The sequence below is a fragment of the Marmota marmota genome, unplaced genomic scaffold (genome assembly GCF_001458135.2).
Source record: "Marmota marmota marmota unplaced genomic scaffold, marMar, whole genome shotgun sequence".
In the NCBI taxonomy this organism is placed as follows: domain Eukaryota; kingdom Metazoa; phylum Chordata; class Mammalia; order Rodentia; family Sciuridae; genus Marmota; species Marmota marmota.
The window spans coordinates 8,437,127-8,458,489 of record NW_026000223.1 but is presented as its reverse complement, the minus strand read 5'-3'; the positions used below and the strand labels follow the sequence as shown (position 1 = coordinate 8,458,489).

The window sequence follows — 21,363 nt, the reverse complement described above, 5'->3', positions numbered from 1 at the left end:
AAATTCCAGATGATATGTAAAGGAAAAAAATAACTATAGTTCCCTAAGCCCTAGACATTTTTTGCAAACCTCTATGAAAGCAATATATTTGCTAAATAATAGTACTTACCTCATCAAAATGACTATCTGTAATTACTTTTGTAATAACCTGCCCATTCCTACAAAATACATCAGAAGCTGACAGATTTCTTCACCCTATACCATGACCTGGCATAGATAAGTCCCATTTATTTATTAGTCTTCCTCAGTCTCTATCTGACCCACTGTAAGACAAGGGATATAGGAGAAACCAGAGAGAGAAGGAATTGCAAGGGAACAGATAGATGAGAATGGGGAACACGAGGATAAGAGAATAATGTCTATAAAATGAGCTCACTGTGCTGATCTTCCTGCAGTCCTGCCTGGCCTGAGCAGACAGGATATGTCACATTCCTCCCAAAAATGGGGGTGGGGTCCTGGCAGTCAGTGTAGGTAATGAATGATGGGGTTTGAGATGATGAGGACTGGTTATCAAAGAAAAGACAATGGGTTGCTAAAAGTTAACCTCAGGGGTCACACTGCCCAGCACAGTGGGTTGCTAAGGATTAACCCCTGTGCACCTGCTCCCTCCTGCCCTTAGGCTTGTACATGGAGAAGAAAGAGAAGGCAAGGATTAAAAGGGGGATTCTGAAGTCTACAAAAGTGCAAGACACACCCCCTCCACCATACCCAGCTCTGGGCCCCCTTCTCTTCAGAGAAGACTGTTATTATCTCTTTTCTTAATCTTTTAATCTTCAACACTGGGAGAACAAGGACCTGTTCCTGATCTCCAAGACCGGTATCAAAATCTAGACAAAATCAACAACTCTAAATTCAGAGAAATCTTAACTAAATAACAGAAACAAAAACTGAAATAAAAATAGAAATATATCCAGGCACAGTGGCACACACCTGAATCCCAGCATTCAGGAGACTGAGGCAGGAGGATCACTAGTTCAAAGCTAGCCTCAGCAATTTAGTGAGGCCCTAAGCAACTCAGGGAGACCCTGTCTCTAAATAAAATACAAAAAGGACTGGGGGAGTGGTTCAGTGGTTAAGTGCCCCTGGGTTCAATCCACCATACCCAAAACAAAACAAAACAAACAAACAAACAAACAAACAAAAAAAACCCAGATACAGAAATATCAAAGTAAAGACTGGTCCCTCCTTTCTTCCTCCTTTCCTCTTCCCCTCCTTGTTTCCTGCCTCCCTTCCTTTCTTCTTTCTTTCTTTACTTCCTCTGTCTTCCCTTCTCTCTACCTTTTTCCCTCCCTGCCTGTTTGCTTTCCTTCCTTTCTTCCTCCATCCATTCTTTCCCCTCTTCCTTCATACATTAAATATATATTAAACACCTATTAAGTATCTCACACCTTGATGGGTAATGAATATAGTTTACCAGGAAGAAAACAGAAAAATCCCTCTGTTAGTAGTTGTCTGTTCTCTTTCTTAATTAAAGGGAAGCCTCTCCAAATATATGACGAATATCATATTCCCTTTATGGTTGCTGTTCTTATTGACTCAAAACAAAAAAAGGAAGAAGATGAGAAAACAGAATTCTAGAATAGTTTCGGTATCAATCATCACTGCCAATTTATAAACCACAGATATCTGCTGAAAAGCAACTTCTCCCTGAGCAGCCTCAACCATCTGAAGCCAATACAGGAAACAAGGATTCTGCACAATGCAGATTATCGCTCTGAGAACACTGATAACACTAATGTGGAATAAAAAATAAAGCTCACTAAATGTGCTGAATGTCTCAATGTAAAGTCTCCATGGTTTCTCACCTGAACTACCCAATATCCTTTCTCTGCTCCTCTAAATGATTTTCCATAGTGTTGCTACAGAAATCTCAAAAGCAAATCATATCATGGCATTTCCCCACTTAAATTTCATTATTCTCCCATCATCTGGGGCATAATAACCTCATTATGAACCTCATGACTCTTTGCTAGTGGAAGCAAGCTCTTCACCCCCAGTGGAAGAGACCACTATACTCTCTGTGGAAACAGCCTCTCCACACCATGGGAGAGGTGATTGCCTGCGGAAACTCCCCTGAAGAAACTGCCATGCAATGCTATTCCAATTTTCCTCTGGACCCATCACCAACTTCCCTCTCTGCTTATAGACCTGTAACTACACTCCAATCAAAACAAACCCCGACAGGTAAACTATAAAATATGACCCATGGGGAGGTTCACAATACTCCAAATGGACCCCAAGAGCATGTGTGGGATGGGATATCAAGGGCATAGGATAATGGTGGAAGAAACATAAAAGTGGATTAGGCTGAATTTATTAGCAAGAACTCATACAGCAGAGATTCTATACTTAGTGTTTCTACTCCGAGTTAGAAAGGGCTCTTAACAGTTTACCTGGAGGGTTGGCTAAACACTGAACATGGTGGTTGGTTAAACACTGAACAAAGAAGCAGAGGACCATGACCTGATTTAAACATGTATGCAGAAAAGAAATGTCTGAGTGAAAAAAAGGCCAGTCCCTTTGGGAAAAATTCTAGTACACAGGCAAAAATTTATACTATTAATCATTATCTTAGCCATTTCCAAAGGAATGACTTTCACCAAGGTAACTGTATTATGTATTGAATGTCTGTGTACTCCAGATTTCATATGTTGAAGTCTTAAGTCCCAGTGAAATGAGATTTGGAGATGAGTCTTTTAGGAGACGTTAGATAAGGTCACAGGTGGGTCTCTCATTATAGTACCAGTGACCTTATAAGGAGGAGGAGAGACATCTCTTTTTCCCACCACCATATGAAGGTGGCCATCTGCAAGCCAGAAAGAAAGCCTTCACTGGGAGCCAAATCAGCTGGTACCTTGGACTTCCAAGTCTCCAGAACTGTGAAAAACAAATGTCTATTGTTTAAGCCACCCTGTCCATGATATATTGTTATAGCAGTCTGCTATACTTTCAATATTTGTCTCCTTCAAAACTCATACTGAAATGGAATTATAACTGCAGCAGTATTAAGAGGTGGTACCTTTTGTGATTAGGCCATGAGGACTCTACCCACATGATGGGATGAATGCCAGTATAAATGGGTGTATTAGGTCCCTGTTTTGTTTCCTGCCCTTCTGCCTTCCACCATATGGTGAAATGGCAACATAGCCCTCACCTGATGCTGGTAACTTGATATTGGACTGTCCAGCCTTCAGAAGTGTAAGCCAATATATTTGTGTTCATTTTAAATTTCCAAGACTGTGGTATATTATTACAGAAACACAAAACAGACTGACCCTTACACAAAATCAATCAGACTAAGATTTGATGCACTAGGGAAAAGGAAACAAACAGACTCTTTGGCAACATAGCCACTGTATCTACAGTGACACTAACACAAAATATCACTGTGGTCCACTACAGTAGGGGCTTGTGGAGGTCAAGTGATAAATGGAATTTTAGCTAAGGTCCATCTCATAGTAGGGTCAGTGAGTCCCCAAATCCATTTTGCATTTTTTCTTATAGCTCCAGAATACATAATTGTAATACATGCACTCAGCAAATGGCAGAATCCCTATATTGGTTTCCTGACAGTTATTATGGTGGAAAAGGCCAGGTGGAATTTACTAGAACACTTCTACCTTGGAAAATAGTAAACTAAAAGCTATACCACATTCCTGGAGGGATTGTGGAGATCAGTGTCACCTTAAGAACCTAAAAGATAGGGGTACTGACTCACCACACTTACATTCAACTCACCTATTTGGCCTATAAATAAAGGCAAATAGTTCTTGGACAATGACAGAAGATCACCTAAGCTTAATCCAGTGATGACTCCAACTGTAGCTGTTGTACCACATGCGATTCATTCTTTGAGCAAATTAACACATTCCCTGATACCTGGCTTGCAGCTGTGAACTGACAAATGCTTTAATTCTCAGGCCCATCTACATGGCCTACCAGAAGCAGGATGCTGTCAGATGTCAAGGCAGAAATACAACCTTCACTATCTTACTTCAGGAGTATATCAACTCTTCAGCCTTACCTATGTCATTATGTACTTTGAGGGCCATGATTGCCTTTCACTTCCAAAATAATATCACTCCACTCTCTTACAATGAAAATATATGTTCACTGAAACTAGTCAGAAAAAAAGTAGCAAACACTATAGACATTGGTAAGATCTACATGATGGAGGATAAGAAATAAACCTGATGAAAATCCAGGAATCTTCTACCTCAATGACATTACTAGGGTATGAGAAATGTTAAAATATCTCTTCTAAAATAAGAGTAGATCCCTATTTCTCAACATGCACAAAAGTCAACTCAAAATGCACCAACTAGGAATTAGACCAGAGACTATGCAACTCCTAAAAGAAACAAGGGTGGGAGTGCTGGGGTTGTGGCTCAGCGGTAGAGCGCTTGCCTAGTATGTGTGACGCCCTAGGTTCGATTCTCAGCACCACATATAAATAAGTTTAAAAAAATTCATCAACAACTAATAAAAATATTTTAAAAAAAGAAACAAGGGTCAGCATTCCAACATACAGGCTTAAGCAACAACATCCTCAATGACTCCTAAAGCTCAGGAAATAATATCAAGGATTAATAAATGGCATAGCATCAAATTAGAAAGCTTCTGCACAGAAAAGGAAACAAGAATGTGAAGAGAGAGCCTACAGAATGGAAGAAAATTTTTGCTAGCTACTCTTATGACAGGATTAATATAAAATATTAATATAGATAAAATATAAAGAAGTCAAAACTTACTGCCAAAAAAACAAGGAACCAATTAATAAGTTAGAAAATAAATGAAACAGATACTTCTCAAAAGAAGAAATACAAAACAAATGGCCAACAAATATATCAAAAATGTTCAACATTTTTAGCAATTAGAGAAATGAAAATAAAAACTACACTGAGATTTCATCTCATTCCAGTTAAAATAGCAGCCATGGAAAATACAAACAATAATAAATGCTAGAGAGGATGTGGGGGAAATGAACACTTTTACAGTGTTGGAAAGATATGGAAATCAGTACCGAGGTTCCTCAAAAGATTAGACATGAAACCACCATGTGACCCAATTATACCATCCTCAGTATTTATCCAAAGGAATTAAAGTCAGCATACTATAGCAACACTTGCATCCCTATATATACAGCAGAACAATTCAAAACAAAATATGGAACAAGGCTAGGTGACCTCAACGGATGAAAGGATAAAGAAAATGTGGCACATAATAGAGTTCTATTCAGCCATAAAGAACACTGAAATTATGACATCTGTAGGAAAATGGATGGAATAATGAGAGTATTATGTTAAGGGAAATAGGTCAAACTCAGAAAGTCAAGGATCATTATGTTTTCTCTCATATGTAAAAGCTAGAGAGGAAAAAGGAAGGAGAGAGATCTCAGGAAAATTGAAGGTAGACCAGTATATTAGAGGAAAAGGATCATGAGGAAGAAGGTAGAGAAAGAGGAAATACTGGGGAACAATATTGAGCACATTTTATTGTTATGTCATGTTCATGTACAAATATGCAACAACAAATCCCACTACTATATATAATGATAATGCACCAGTAAAAAAAAAAAAAAAAAAAGGAGGGGGGGAATAGATATTCTTTCTAAAAGAGAAATTGTTGTTTTTTATCACTCCCATAATCCAAAGAGGGGTACAACACTTATCGATCCTCAGTAGGATTTGAAGGTAATATGCAGTCATGCACCACATAATGATGCTTCAGTCCACAACAGACGACATATACAATGATGGTTCCATTTATCACCTAGTGATTTCACAGTCATCTTAGGTTATATAAATACACTTCTATAATATCCACACAATGATGAAACCACCTAACGATGCATTTCTCAGAATATATCCCTTTCATTAAGTGACACACGACTGTATTCCCCATTTGGTGATATTACTCTGCACCATTTATCCAGTGACCTAAAAACCTGCTAACTTGGGGACACAAACAGAATATTCTGCAACAGGCTCAGGATGCCTTGCAAGATTCTCTGCCAACTGGGCAGATAAAACAGTGCTTGGAGTTTCAGTGGCAGATAAAAATGCTACTTGGAGCCTTTGCCAATTCCCTATAGGAGAATGGCAGCACAAGTCTTTAGGATTTTGGAGTGAAGTTCGGCTATCCTTTGTGGTTAACTACTCTCCTTTTGAGAAATGGTCCTTGTTCTACTACTGAACCTTAAGTAGTCACTGAGTTGAATGGTAACTTGGTGACTGTGAAGTGGGTGAGAACTGACAAACCAACTTATAAAGTTGGGCAACACTCCACCCTGAAATGGAAGTGGTATATATAAGACTGAACCCAAGCAGGCACCAAAGGCTCATGAAGTGACCCAAGTGACCCAAATGCCCATAGTCCCTACTCCTGCTACACAGCATTCTCTCTCCTAGCCAGAACCTATGCCCTCATGAGGAATTCTTTACACTGAGTTGACAGAGGCAGGAAGAGAAGAATAAGGCCTCTTTTGCAGATGGTTCTGCACAATAGGCAGAACCCAAAAGTGGACAGGTATGGCACTACAGTCCTTTTCTAGGACATCCCTGTAATTCACCTGGTTTTTTACTTTGTTTGCAAGGAGAAATGGCCAGAAACATGATTACAAACCAAGTGATGGGCTGTGGCCAATGGTTTTAATAATCAAATAGATAGGATGGATCACTCTGTGGATTGCAGACAGCCTCTTTCCCTAGCATTCCTTCTCATCATCCAAATATCTCATAAAATAACCAAGGTTGCAGGGTTGGAGGTCATTCATGGGATCAGAAACATGAACTCCACTCAACGATTGATATGACTGCAGCCAGTGCTAAGTGCCCAATCTGCTGGCAGCTAAGACCACTGAGTCCACAAAGTGGCACCATTTCTAGGGGTAATCATCCAGCTACCTGGTGGCAGGGTGATTACACTACACTGTTCCGTTTTTATAATGGAAGGGGCAGTGTTTTGTTCTTACTAGAATAGAGACTCTTCAAGTAGATATTTTTTCCCCTGTACTGGGGATTAAATATGGAGGTATTCCACCACTTAGCTACATTCTTAGCCCTTTTTATTTTTTACATTGAGACAGGGTCTCACTAGGTTGACTAGGGTAGTCTTGAACTTGTGATCTTCCTGTCTCAGGTTTCCAAGTAATGGGATAACAGGAGTACACTACTGCACCTGGCTTGGATGTGGATTTTTTATCCCTACATACAATGTTTTTGCCAGAATTACCTTCTGTGGAGCTACAGAATTCCTTATCCACCATTGTGGTATTCCATACATCACCACGGGCAAGTGGTTAATCATTTACAGTTAAATTAGTGGTAAGTATATAGAAAGCTAGCCAAATCAGAAAGAGACAGAAACAGAAACCACAAAGAATCACTCAATCTAGGGAATATAAAAGTGGAAAAGCAATTGTAACTTACTACATTCATTTGTGAATGGCATCAACATGGCTACTGTATAAAACACAGACAACACTGCTTTATCTAAAACAATAATTAATTTATATTGGAAGGATGGAGAATGGAAAATGAACACTGATATAATGAAAGTTGTCAAAGGATGAAAGAAGAAAAAGAAAGAAAACTAATTCTTATCTTTCATAAACATCAAAAAAGCAGTACTACAAAGAGATTATGCAAAGACTGGGGCAAGTAACAACCACCACCAAAAAAATCAATTAAAACAAATAAAAGCTGTTATCTCAAAGGATGGGGATGCTGAGTAGAAATAGACTTTAATTTTCATAGCAAACATTATAGAGTCGTTTAGCTCTGATCTGTGGTATACCTCTGATAAAAATGAAAACTTTAAAAAGAAAAAAACATGGAAAATAAAAACACATGGTAAATATACATCACTAAGAAAATGGATAACTAAATCATGGTCCATGGATAACTAAATCATGGACCATTTAGCCTAATGAAATATTCTAATGTACTACAATATAAATGTATCAGTATAGATAAATCTCAAGAAAATTCTGGGGAGTGATGCAAATATCAGGCCAAGGTACATAAGCTTTTATTAAAACTAGAAAATGAGAGTCTACAGAAAATCACATCGAATGTTCTCTCTCATAGGCAGAAGCTAGAAAAAAAATAAGGGAAAAAGAGGGGTATAGGAGGTCCTAAAGATATAGGAAAGATCAGTGGAGTAGAAGAAGATTAAGAAGGGAGATGGAAAAGGGGAAGAAATCTGGAATAAATTTAACAAAATCATGCTATATGCATATATAAATATACTACAGGAAATTCTACCTTTATACATACACACACACACACACACACACACACATATATTTTCTACCTTTATATATATATATATGTAAATAAATATGTAAAAAGCACCAATTGAAAATAACTAAATAAATGAACAAAGGAAGGTCAGTAAAGGAAGGAGAATAGGAGGAGAACAAAAGGGAAGGAAAGTGATGGGGGGGACAAGAACTGAAATAGAGTAAAACAAATTTCAAGTATGTATGACTTTGTCAAAATGAGCTCAACTACTATGTATAATTATAACACTCTAACTTAAAAAAGAAAACAAGACTCTGGGAATATAGCTCAATGGTACAGCATTTGCCTGGCATATATGAGGTCCTGGGGTTAATGCCCAACACTGCAAAAAAAAATTTTAATCTACAAAATAATATAATATATGCTCATGTTTATATATTTTATATACAAAGATAAAGAGAAGAGATGAGAGCAAAAGCAAAAAGCTTCGATTGAATCTGAGCATATTAAAATTCATGATTATGACTGCCACTGGAGAAGTAAGAAGGGAGATATGATAGGAGAGGGGAAAATGAGAACTTTATCATTAATGTTTGATTTCTGTTTTTAAGAAATCTAAAACAAAAAATAAATAAAAATCAAATCAATCAATTATGAATATCTTACTTGAACCAAAGATGACTTGACACTGCGCATCATAATATTGGCACATGCCATTGTAACAATAGGCTTTGTTATTCTGGCAAGGAAATCCATTCTGAATAAAAACATCGGGCTGACAGAACTGAGAAGAACCATTGCAATACTCTGGAACATCACATTCATTGGTTTTTCCTCGGCATAAAGAACCTCCTGGAAGGAACTAGAGTAATAAGGTTTACATTAAATAGTACTATCAGGACAATGTCCACAAATAAGTCAAATTTGAAACCACAGTATGTTAACATATTTAAAACAATCTATGAACGGTTTTAACAACAAAAGATTAAATAACCCAATAGAAAAATAAAGACTAAACAGATAATTCATGTTATAAATATTGAAAATAAAAAACATAACTTTAATGATAACGAAAAGAAATGCAAATAAATAAAAATATATGAACACTTTACACCTACTGCACTAACTAGGAAATGGTGCTTGCTAGAAACCAACATTAGCATAAAGAAAAAAGTATTTGATAACATTGTTGACAGAACTGTAGAATGGCATATTTGTGGAAGACATATAAAATATTTATCAAAAGTTTTAATATGCATATTCTGGTCCAATAATTTCTCTTATATGAAATAACTAAAAGCAAACTAAATGTCCACCATTAGTTAACTAGATAAATTATGGTTGCCATACTAAAGGAATTCTAATTATATAACCATGTAGAACTATATAAGGGTAAAAGTCCATGATAATCTTATTGGAAAGAATGGATAATAAAATATGTGTATCTGTGTTTACCCACTATATACAAACACATACATACCTGTCTCTCACATTTGTACAGAAAAAAAGTGACTAAGTTAACATTAAATTATCAACAAATGGCAACCAAAGGAACATAAAATGATGGTCTTTCATTTTCTACTACCTATATATACTTTGGTATTGTTGAATTATTTCTAATAAGCCTAAATTACTTTAAAATCATGGAAAAAATGTTTCTACTTAGAAAAAAATCCCTATAGAACACTTATCAGAAAGGAATATGCTTAAAATTGCAAATAAGTGGCAAAATAGAATTTCCTAGTCATATAATAATAATACATAATAATATAATAATATATATAATAATAGTCCTCTCCTAGGGGTCTCAGAATTTTTGTGGGGGATTGGGCTGGGTAAGGAAGGGTACTTGGGATTGAACCCAGGGGCATTACACCACTGAGCTACATCCACACTCCTTTTCATTTTTTTTATTTTGAGACAGGGTCTAAGTTGCCCAGGCTAGCCTTAACTTGCAATCCTCCTATCTGAGCCTCCTGAGTAGCCAGTAGTATGGGTATACACCACCACACCTAGCATGAAAACAAACTTTGATATATACATATTTTTCTTTTTCTATTTTTATTTTTGTTGTTCCAAACAGGGAGGAATTCCTTACCCGGCAGTCTTTACAACAGTCACCATAAGCACAATCAGCAAATGATTTAAGTTTACATGTACTTCCTTCACAACAAGGGTCCAACTCACATTCCTACAAATAGAAAATGACTGTCAATTTAAAAAAATGAATTATTGACATTAATATTCATTACTAAAATTCTTTTCTTATATCCTGCCTATAGCAATTACTCTCCACAAACAGTCACTAACTACTAGATTTATCAGTATCTCTTCAGGTACAAATAATTTGGTCTCGATAGATTTGAAAAGACTGAAATATTAGAGTACGTGCCTTATGTCTACTCAGACAACCATAATAAAATACCATAGACAAAGTGGCTTCAATGATAGAAACTGGCTTTCTCACAGTTCTGGAGGGTGGAAGACGAACATCAAGGTTCTCACAAATTCAGATTCTGGTGGGACCTCTCTCCCTGGCTTGCAGACAACTCCCTTCTTGCTGCGTTCTCACATGGACTTTCCTCAGTGCTTGCTGCCTTCACAGAGAAGGCAGGTGAGATGTCCAGTATGTCTTCTAAAGACACTAATTCTAATGAAATCAGGGACCCATCCTTCAGTCCTTATTTAAACTTAATTATATCCTCAGAGACCCCCTTACCACATATAGCCACACTGGTGGTTATGGCTTTGCCACATGAATTTTGGGAATACACAAATATCCATTCTATAAGAATAGGTTTAATGATCACAAAGAAGAAGAAATCCATGAATGTAATTCTCTTCATGTTCAAGGTCTGACTTCTCTTTTAGGTGGCTCTTTGTCCTAAGTGGGCACTCTTTTTTTTTTTCTTTTTTTTAATGCTGGAGATTTAGCCCAGGGCTTACACATATTCTACCACTGAACTACATCTTACTTGGCTTCTCTCACCACACTTTGGGCTACCACAGTTCTTTCCCCTTAACCCCATCCTTCCACCCATATGTCTGCCTTCTCTTCTGTGTTAATGTAGCAAGATCAGTGTCCTGGGTTTTATACTCTGCTGAAGACTTATAATGTATCACCATTGGGAGAGACTGGCAGAGGAGTACCTGGGACTCTCTGTACCATTTTTGCAATTTCCTGTAAGATTACAATCATTTCATAATTAAAATGTTTTTTATTTTTTCTTTTTAATTAACACATAATAAATGAACATATTTATAAAATACGATGTGATATTTCCATACATATATACAATGTATACTGATCCAGTCAGGATAATCAGCATTTCCAACTCACAATAAAAATTATAAAATAGATGAACTATAATCTATGCCTTGTAACATGCCAAAATAAATAAGTCATGGACCAAGATGTAACAACTAAAGCTATGAAACTACTTTGAGGAAATATCTGCAACTTTGGAGTAGGCAAAAAAAGTACAATCCATAAAAGCATAAAATTCATAAATGATAAAATGGATTTCATCACAATGTAGAAGTTCTGTTCTTCAAAAGATACTGTTAAGTTACTCAAAGGCAAGCTACAATCTAGAGAATATATTTGTAAATCAAATATATGACAATGGACTTATAGCCAAAATATATAAAGTATTCTCAAAATTCAACAATAATTAGCAAACCAATTTTTAAAATGGAAGAAAAAGCTAAACAGACCATGCCACCCCAAGAAACACAAATGGAAAAAAAAAAAAAAAACAAAAAAAAACTTGAAAACATATTAGGGAAGGGCAAAGTAGGGAAATGCAAATTAAAACTTTAACAAGGCATCACCTCCCACCAAGCTGAATGACTAAAAATTTAAAAAGACCCCATATGAAGTACTATTGAAGATATGAAAGAATAAAAACTCTTAACACATTGTCTCACACATTGATGGGAGTGAAAAGTGGCACTACCATTTTGAATAGCAGTTTTGAAGTTTCTTGAGAAATACAGAACTACCATAGGATCAAGTCATTCCATTCTAGCTATCTACATAAGAGAAATAAAAACCTAAGTTCACATAAAGACTTTTATGTGACTGTACACATGAGCTTTTTTCATAATAGCCTCAAACTAGAAACAGCTCAAATATCCAATAACAGATGAATACATAAGCAAACTGCAATATATCCGCAATAAACACCAAAAAAAATTAATGAACTGGCACAGCTATACTATGAACAAACCTCAAGAAAGACTATGCTGAGTAAAAGCAGCAAAACAAAGAAAAAAAAGCCATTCCATTTATATAAAATTCTAGCAAACACATATTTATACATAGTGACAGAAAGAACAGTGGTTGCCTAAGAAAAATGGGTGTGCATAGAAGTGATTACCAAGAGATAAACTTTTGAGGATGATGTTAAGTTCATGCTCATAATTGTGGCGATACTTTCAAATATGTATGAATGTGTCAAGACTTATCAACTTGTATACTTCTAAAATGTGCACAGTATTGTTGACTAAGTCCACAAAACAGCCCATTTCTTCCCCCTTTGTTTTGCCTTGACAAAACTTAGTCAGTTCTCTCTCTTCTAAAACTCAAAACTCTGCTTCCCCTCGAAAGGAAGGGAGGGAGGGAAAGAAGGAGGGAAGGAAGTATAACATACACCCTTGTCGTATTTTCCTGGAAATGAGCTGACTGTAGCAGACACTTCCTATCAGACCCTCACTGGTCATTTCCCAATCACTTCTCAAGTTTGCCCTTAAAAGATTCTGTTTAATCTTTGCTTGCCCTTAAAAAAAAAAAAAAAAAGGTTTGATTTTAAGATCCTTGAAGAATTCTGAGATCAAAGCACTCTATTTCAAGTCTTTCTTCTGAATAAAGGTTTTCTCTATTTAAATCTGAAGTTTTGATTTGACATTGTATTCAATTCTACTTCAGTGAAGCTGGTAATGTTTTTTCAAAGACACTCTGCAGCACAGACTGATGGTTTCATAAAAGAATAACAGAAATTTATAGTTTAGGATAAAAGTAACATTTTAAATGCTTTCACAACGACTATTAGTGCATAAAAAGTCAAATTCAGTAAAGTGGTAGAATACAAAATGAACACACAAAAGAATCAGTTCATTTATACAAAAAAATGAACTACGTGAAAACAATTAAATTACAACAGCATAAAAAAATAATAGAGTACTTAGAAATGAATGAGTTAAAAGACTTGTATACTAAAAAATACAAGACATTACTAAAAGAAATCAAAGATGATACAAATAAATGGGATCCTACATTCATGGGTTGGAAGAATTACTATTGGCAAAATGTCCACACTGCCCAAAGTAATCTACAGAGTCAATGTAATTCCTATCAAAATCCCATTTTTAAAAGAAGTTACAAAAAAAAAAATTCTAAAAGTCATGTAGAACCCCAAAGACTCCAACTAGCCAAACCATCTTGATAAAAAAGGACAAAGCTGAAGGCTTCCTGATTTCAACACACTACTATAGTTAAACAGTATAGTACTGACTTTAAAATAGACATGTAGACCAACAGAACATAATGAAGTATCCATGCAAATAAGTCAAATGATCTTCTATAAGGATGTCAAGAATAAAGAATCTGGAAACAGTAGTCCCTTCACTAAATCAAAAAACTGGATATCTATAAGCAAAAGAATGGAAGTGCAACCTTATTTTATAATATAAACAAAAATTAACTCCATATACAAAAATTATCTCAAAATGGATTGAAGACTTAAATGAGGCCTCAAATGGTAAAACTTACAGAAAAAAAATACAAAGAAAACTTTCATAACATTGATCTTGGCAAAGATTTCATGGGTTGACACCAAAATCACAAAGAGAAGTAAAAATAGACAAGTGGGACTATATTAAACTAAAAGGTTCTGCACAGCAAAGGAAGCAATCAACAGAGTAAAGAGCCAAAATATGGAATGTGAGAAAATATTTTCAGATCATACATCTAATAAAGGATTAATTTCCAAAGTATAAAAGAAACTCCTACAACTTAATAGTAAAAAAAAAAAACTAATGACCTGATATTTAAAATGGGCTATATACTTAATAGACATCTCTCCACAGAAGACATAAAAATGTGAAGAGGTATATGAAAAAATGTTCAATGTCACTAATCATAAAGGAAAATCGAACAAAATCACAAATGAGATGTAATTTCATACTTGTTGAGATTATTATTATTAAAAAAAAAGAAGAAGAGGTGCTTGTGAAGATGTAGACAAATTGGAACTCTTGTACACCACTGCTGGGAATACAAAATAGTAAAGCTGCAGGGAGGACCCCCCCGCAAAATTAAAAATGTAATTCATATGATTCCAGCAATCTCACTTCTATTTATTTAAAATGAAATCAGAATCTTAAAGAGATATCTGCACTACTTTGTGCACTGAACTACTATTATCCACAGTACCCAAAATGTGGAAACTATTTAAATCTTCAATGACAGATAAATAAAGAAAATGTAATGTGCATATACACCACACACACACACACACACACACACAAAGGAATACTATTCAGCCTTTAAAAAGAAAGAAATTTTATCATTTCAATAATGTGGATGAACCTTGAGGACACTATGCTAACTGAAATAAACTAGTCACAGAAGACATAAACTAGATTATTCCACTTATATTAGGTATCTAAATTACCCAAACTCATAAAAGCAATGAACAGAATGGTGTTTTCCAGGAACTGAGAGAAGGTGAAATGGGAGATGCATGCTGATCAAGTGTCGGGTTCCATTTACAAAAGAATTCTAGAGATCTGCTGTATAACACAGTACCTATAGTTAACAACACTTCAATATAGACTTTAAAATGTGTCTAAAAGGTTAATTTCATGCTAAGTGTTCTCACCACACAAAAAAAGTAAAAGTTAATCTGAAAACAAATATTTATAAATGTACATACTATATATTGTATATAAACATAAAGGGTCTAAAAAGAAATGCACCAAACTTCTTAGAGTGACAGTCTCTACGAAGTAAATGATTCATGAGGGAAATCAAGGCATGTATGGTTGCTTTTATTAACTATTCAAAAATTTTACACCAAGAAAATAACCTGTGATATAAGAGGGGGGAGGAGTATTTTTTAAGAGTAATTAAAATAATTATAATTATAGTGAGAAAACTCAAGTAGCAGATATTAATTACTATTTAAATAAGTTTGATGGTGAAATAAACAAGTGGGGGAAAAAAAACAAGACTAACAAAATATTTAAGAAGAAAGGTCTGAGCCAGGCACCTTGACTCATGCCTGTAATCCTAGCAACTTGGGAGGCTGAGGCAAGAGAATCACCAACTTCAAGACCAATCTCAGCAAGTTAGCAAGGCCATAAGCAGCTTAGCCAAATCCTGCCTCAAAATAAAAAGTTAAAAAAGGGCTGGGGAGTAACTCTGTGTCAAAGTGCCCCTGGGTTCAATCCCAGTACTTAAAAAAAATAAGACCTGAGAATCCTTCCAACAAGCAAGGTCTTAGATATCCTAACAGTATCTTAATTTAAAAACTAAGAGGGGGAGGGTACAGTTCAGTGGTAAGTACAAGCTTTGCATGCCCAAGACTCTGGATTCCATCCACAGCACTGCTGAAAAAAAAGAATAATAGGGGCTGTGGCTCAAGCGGTAACGCACTCGCCTGGCATGCGCAGGGCACTGGGTTCGATCCTCAGCACCACATAAAAATTTAAAAAAAATTAAAGATGTTGTGTCCACCAAAAACTAAAAAATAAATATTAAAAAAATTCTCTCTCTCTCTCCCCTTAAAAAAAAATAATAATTAATTAATTATATATTAAACATAACCAGGTCTCATCCTCCTCATATGAAAATAAAAATATTAAAAGTACCAGTTTCTTTGGGTTATTATGGGAACTATACTCCTATACTCTAAAATACTTAGCACAAAACCCTGATACACATCAATAATGTACTGATTAATCAACACACCTTCATCATAAAACACATGCACCTTTCAAGAAAGTAAAATCAAGTCATCTGGTAAAGGCCAGGTATGGTAGGCTGGGGATATAGCTCAGTTGGTAGAGTGTACACAAGGCCATGGGTTCAATTTCCAGCACCACAAAAAAAGTAATAATAATAAAGTTTATGCCTGTAATCTTAATCTTACACAGCAACTAAGCAAGACCCTGCCTCTAAAAATATATATATAGAATAAGATGGACATCATTACCCTAGGTACATGTATGATTGCACAAATGGTGTGACTCTACTTCATGTACCGCCAGACAAGCGAAAAATTCTGCTCCATTTTTGTACAATGAATTGAAGAGCTTTCTATTGTCATGTATACCTGATTAGAACTGAAAAAAAAAAAAGGACCAGGTGTGGACAGGTAAAGAGGAAGATGCGCTTCTGGAAAAGACTGAAAATATGGTAGGACTTACAAACAACAGAACAAGTGTCTTCAAAACACAATGTCAGGCCTGGGAAGAAAGGATTTAAGTAGACATTTATACTCCAAGAGAGGAGTATGGCTGAGTAGAGAAGTATAGCTACAGAAGAAGAAAAATGGGCATGCACTTAAGGCAGTAACTTTTAACGGTCTGATAAAATCAGTGACTAAAAGGTAAACCAAAGTTGAATAAAAAGAAGAATCCTACTTTGAGTAGTAAGAATTTTGATTTTGAAGGACTCGAGGGTAGCCAGGTTCAATTTATTTATTTTTTTTAAATGAGTCCAACTGGATAAATATTTCTGCAATGACAACACCGGAATGGTGGAAATTTACTATAACAGCCAAGTGAAAAACAGACCACTTCTTTAAATAAATAAGACAATGACCATAAAATAAATAATAGGAGATAGAAAAAATAAATAGAAGACTATCCATGATGTTTTCCTTGACTTTAACAGATGGCATCATTATTTACATCCTGAAAAGGAGGTGACTAGTCCCAGAACGTATCCACACAGACGAAATAACAATCCTCATTTTGCTACTAAAGCTTACTTTAGCTCCTCTGTCATAGTTGCCCCAAACCACAAGATTTTGCAAATCTTGTGATAGTTTTACAAAGCAAAAATTAAAAATTCAACTGACCTTTGGAGTACCACAGTCACATTCTTCCCCAGGGTCCACCAATTTATTACCACAGAAGGGTGCGCTATAGGCTTCATCAGGCTTTGGAATATTAAGAAGGCAGTTTCCTCCTTTATTTAGAGTTAACTTTTCAAAGTCTTCTGCACTGCAACTGCTAAAGTTTCTTGAACCTCTACAATATTGAGAAAAAGATCTTATGTCAAAGTGATCACATACTTTGAATATTTTAACCAACAGGAAGTATATAAGTGGCAAAAAAAAAAAGCTAACAAGAGTAGATAGAATTAATATCTGTTCCTAATCAATATAGAACATTACCTAAGCTACAACAGAAATAGCTCTCAATTTTGCTTACAATATACTGTACCTCCATGAAAACATCTTCCATATAGATCATTTACATTGAAACAAAAAAATCATAATTCTCAGAATCGGAAAAGACCTTAAAATTATCTAGTACTATAAAGAATTAACTTTAACAGAGTAAAAGTTCAAATATTGGAAGCTAACTTTATGCTGTTCCCAATCTTTTGTCACCTTGCAGATTATATTTTTACATCCCCAACATAAGTTATTCACTAGGAGCTATGTAAACATAATGTGAATGCGCAGTTCCAGTACAAACACACGCAGAGTCCTCAAGAGGCAGCTTGTGTAGTGCAGAATTCCAGCTACTCCTATATGACAGGTTTTCAGTTTGAACTTTAAACGCCTTTTATGATAATTCCTGAGAACCAAGGTTAATACTTCAAAGGTTAGACATGCTTTAAGAAACTACCCAACTTGAGCTAACCATGTAAGAGTTTACACAAATGCAATTTTGAAATGTTCAGATATTTTTTTTCTTAGTTACTCATTGTTTTACTCAATAACTATAAAATGTTTACAGGTACTTCATTGACTATTTTTACCTTGGAAAACTGCTAGGAAATAGACCTATAGCCAGTCTTTAGGAAACTCAAAAATTTCATTGGGGATAGTCCCATTTAGTTATTCTTTTTTCTTTGTAGCCTGAAATTTGGGGTATATTTTTTTAAAAAAATCATTGCTAAGGCCAAAATCAAAGAACTTTTCCCCAATGTTTTTCTAGGAATCTTATGGTTTCAAGTGTCCCACCTAGGTCTTTTATCCATTTCAAGTTGATTTGTCTGTGTGTGTGCACACACTTGTGGGTAGTAAAAAAATAAAGAGTCCAACTTCATTCCTTTGACTGGGAAATCCAGTTTTTTAGCACCTTTTATTGAAGGAGACTATACTTTTCCAATGGTACCCTCACTGAAAATTTGTTGATCGTATGTTTGGATTTATTTCTGGGCTTCCTATTCTGTTTTTTTGGTCTACATGTCTGTTTTTATGCCAGTGTCATACTGTTTTGACTGCCATAGATGTCAAACTTAAAAGCTTCTTTACATTAAATAATCAATCAACAAAATGAAAAGGCAGGCTACAGACTGGGGGAAAATATTTGGAAAACAATATCTGAAAAAAAGTAAAACTCCAAAATTTATAAAGAACTCACGATACTCAATAACAGAAAAACAAATAATCAAATTAAAAATAGTCAAAAGGAATCGAACAGACACTTCTCAAACAAAGACATACAGATGCTCACCAGGTAGGCTAAATATCATTAGTCATTGTGGAAATGCAAATCCAAACCACAATGAGATATCACCTGACACCTGTTAGGATGCCTCTGGTCAAAAGCCTAAGAGACAAGTGCAGGCAAAGGTGTGAAGAAAAGGAAACCCTATGTATGCACTGTTGCTGCAGGCACATGGAAAACAGTATGAGAGTCCTAAAGAAATTAGAAACAGAACTACATAAGACCCAGTGATCCCTCTTTTGGTTATATTCCAAAAACAAATGAAATCAGCACCTTGTAAAGATATCTGCATTCCCAAGTTCACAATTATTCACAATGGCATACAGAAACAATCTAAGCATCCATCAATGGACAATTGGATAAAGAAGCTGCAGTGTGTGTATGTATGAGAGAGAGAGAGAGAGAGAGAGAGAGAGAGAGAGAGAAATGGAATACTATTCAGCCTTGTAAGGGTCTTGCCAGGTGAGACAAATGCACTCCAATCCCAGCAACTTGGGAGGTGGAGGCAGGATTATCACAAGTTCCAAGGTCAGCCTAGGCAATTTAGCAAGACCCTGCCTCAAAATAAAAAATAAAAAGGACTAGGGATAAAGTATCCCTAGGTTTGACTCCCAGTACGAAAAAAAAAAAAAAAAAAGAAGATACTATCATTGGCCACAACATGGATGGATTTGCCACCAAAAGAAAAGAAAAAAACATTGCAAAATCTCACTTTCATGTTCATGTGAAATCTTAAAAAAAAAAAAAAAAAAAAAAAAAGGTCAAATACAAGAAAATAAAAAACAGTAGCTATGGAGGAGGAGAGGGAGAGATGTAGTCAAAAGATACAAAGTACTGATATGTAGAATGAACAAATCCAGAGATCTAGCATAGGACTATAGTTAATAGTATTGTACTCTATCTGGGATTTTTGCTAAAGGAGTAGATTTTAGGTGCTCTTGCCACAGAGGGAAAAAAATGGGTAATTCTGTGGGATGATGGATATGTTAATCTACTACAGTAATCATTTTGCCATCTCTATGTATATCAAAGTATGTTATTTCAAATATACACAATAACTATATATGTATGTTTCATACATATATATATATATATACACACACATATCCATGTGTGTATCTCATATATGTATATGTATACATATGTATATCATATATGTTTGTGTGTGTGTGTGTGTGTGTATATTTATTTATTTATTTTTAAAGATAATTTGGTGCCCTGAAAGAATCTTTTCCATCAGTTTGGGCAATGGTGCCAATAGGAGTGAAAGCTGTGTTGCATTATAGTTACTGAGGAAGCATCCCTGTCTATGGTTAGGTCTTATGTACATCTAAAGAACTCTTAAGAAACAAATACTTTTTGCAAACGTTTTTGCAAAAAAAGTTTGTGCCTTAGTAGACCTGTTATACTCTTCTTTGTTAAGAAGTTTCCAGGGAAGCAGAGAGTCCTGCTCTTGGCTTTCAGAATTAGAATGCAATTTGCCTAGAACTTTTTGATACTGTTAACTGCTACCTGACAAAAAAGTTTTTTGATGTGAGATGTTAAAAGATTTTTAACAGAATGACTGGCAGAGAAAAAAACGAAGAAAAATATATCAATCAACTGTTTATAACAACATACACATAGACAATATTTTGACTCACAGAACGTTGAGATCTAGCACAAGGCTTGTGACAATAACAGAAAGACTTTTTCCATATTTATTTTCTTGCTACTCTTAAGAATGTTGTGGGGTGGAGTCCTTTTGTGCAATATCAATCATCCACTCATTCAACAAATATTTGTTGAACATTTGTTTGTGCAGACACTATTCTTGGTGCAACGGATGAAACTGAATATAGAAGACTAACAAATCTCAGCCCCTGTGAAGGCTACATTCTAGTGAGTAAAGCAGACTATAAACAAAAGTAAGTAAATTCAATAGAATATTAAAAGGCAATAAGTACTAGGGAGAAAAAGGATGGGAGGATGAGGGTGATGAGCTATGGAGGGTAGGGGATTACAATTTTAAAGGGGCAGTCCAGGCAGGCACTTCAAACACTTCAGCACTTTGATCAAAATTGGACATGTAGGTAAAAAACATTACAGAAAGAAGGAACAAAAAGTGCAAAAACCCTACGGTAGAAGCCAAAGTGGCATATTCAAGGAACAATAGGAAGCAAGCAAATTTTCAGTGAAGTGAGTCAATGAGGAAATGAGTAATGAGAGATACAGTCAGGAAAGATGGAAACAGGTCATTTGTTTTTTTAAATGTGGCTTTTTATTATAAGTGAAATGAGGATTCTGAGGTGGAGTTAGCAAGGACAACGATTTGACATGTGCTTCAGTAGGTTCACCATGGTTGCTATGTTAAGCAGGAAGACTACAAGAGGTCTCTTACGAGAATCCACTGAACAGATGATTAATCAGAATAATGTGAAAG

General features: G+C 35.4%; 1 protein-coding gene across 1 annotated transcript in view; it reads right to left on the bottom strand.

Moving 5' to 3' along the window:
* The window catches only part of Adam9 (ADAM metallopeptidase domain 9), an 85,776-nt gene that overhangs the window by 29,935 nt on the left and 34,478 nt on the right, over positions 1-21,363 (bottom strand). The window contains exons 12-14 of the mRNA XM_015501286.2: positions 17,336-17,507; positions 10,345-10,437; positions 8,913-9,108 (exon numbers count right to left, since the gene is read on the bottom strand). Coding sequence (XP_015356772.1) covers positions 8,913-9,108; positions 10,345-10,437; positions 17,336-17,507 — 461 coding nt within the window. The remainder of the gene's footprint in view (positions 1-8,912; positions 9,109-10,344; positions 10,438-17,335; positions 17,508-21,363) is intronic.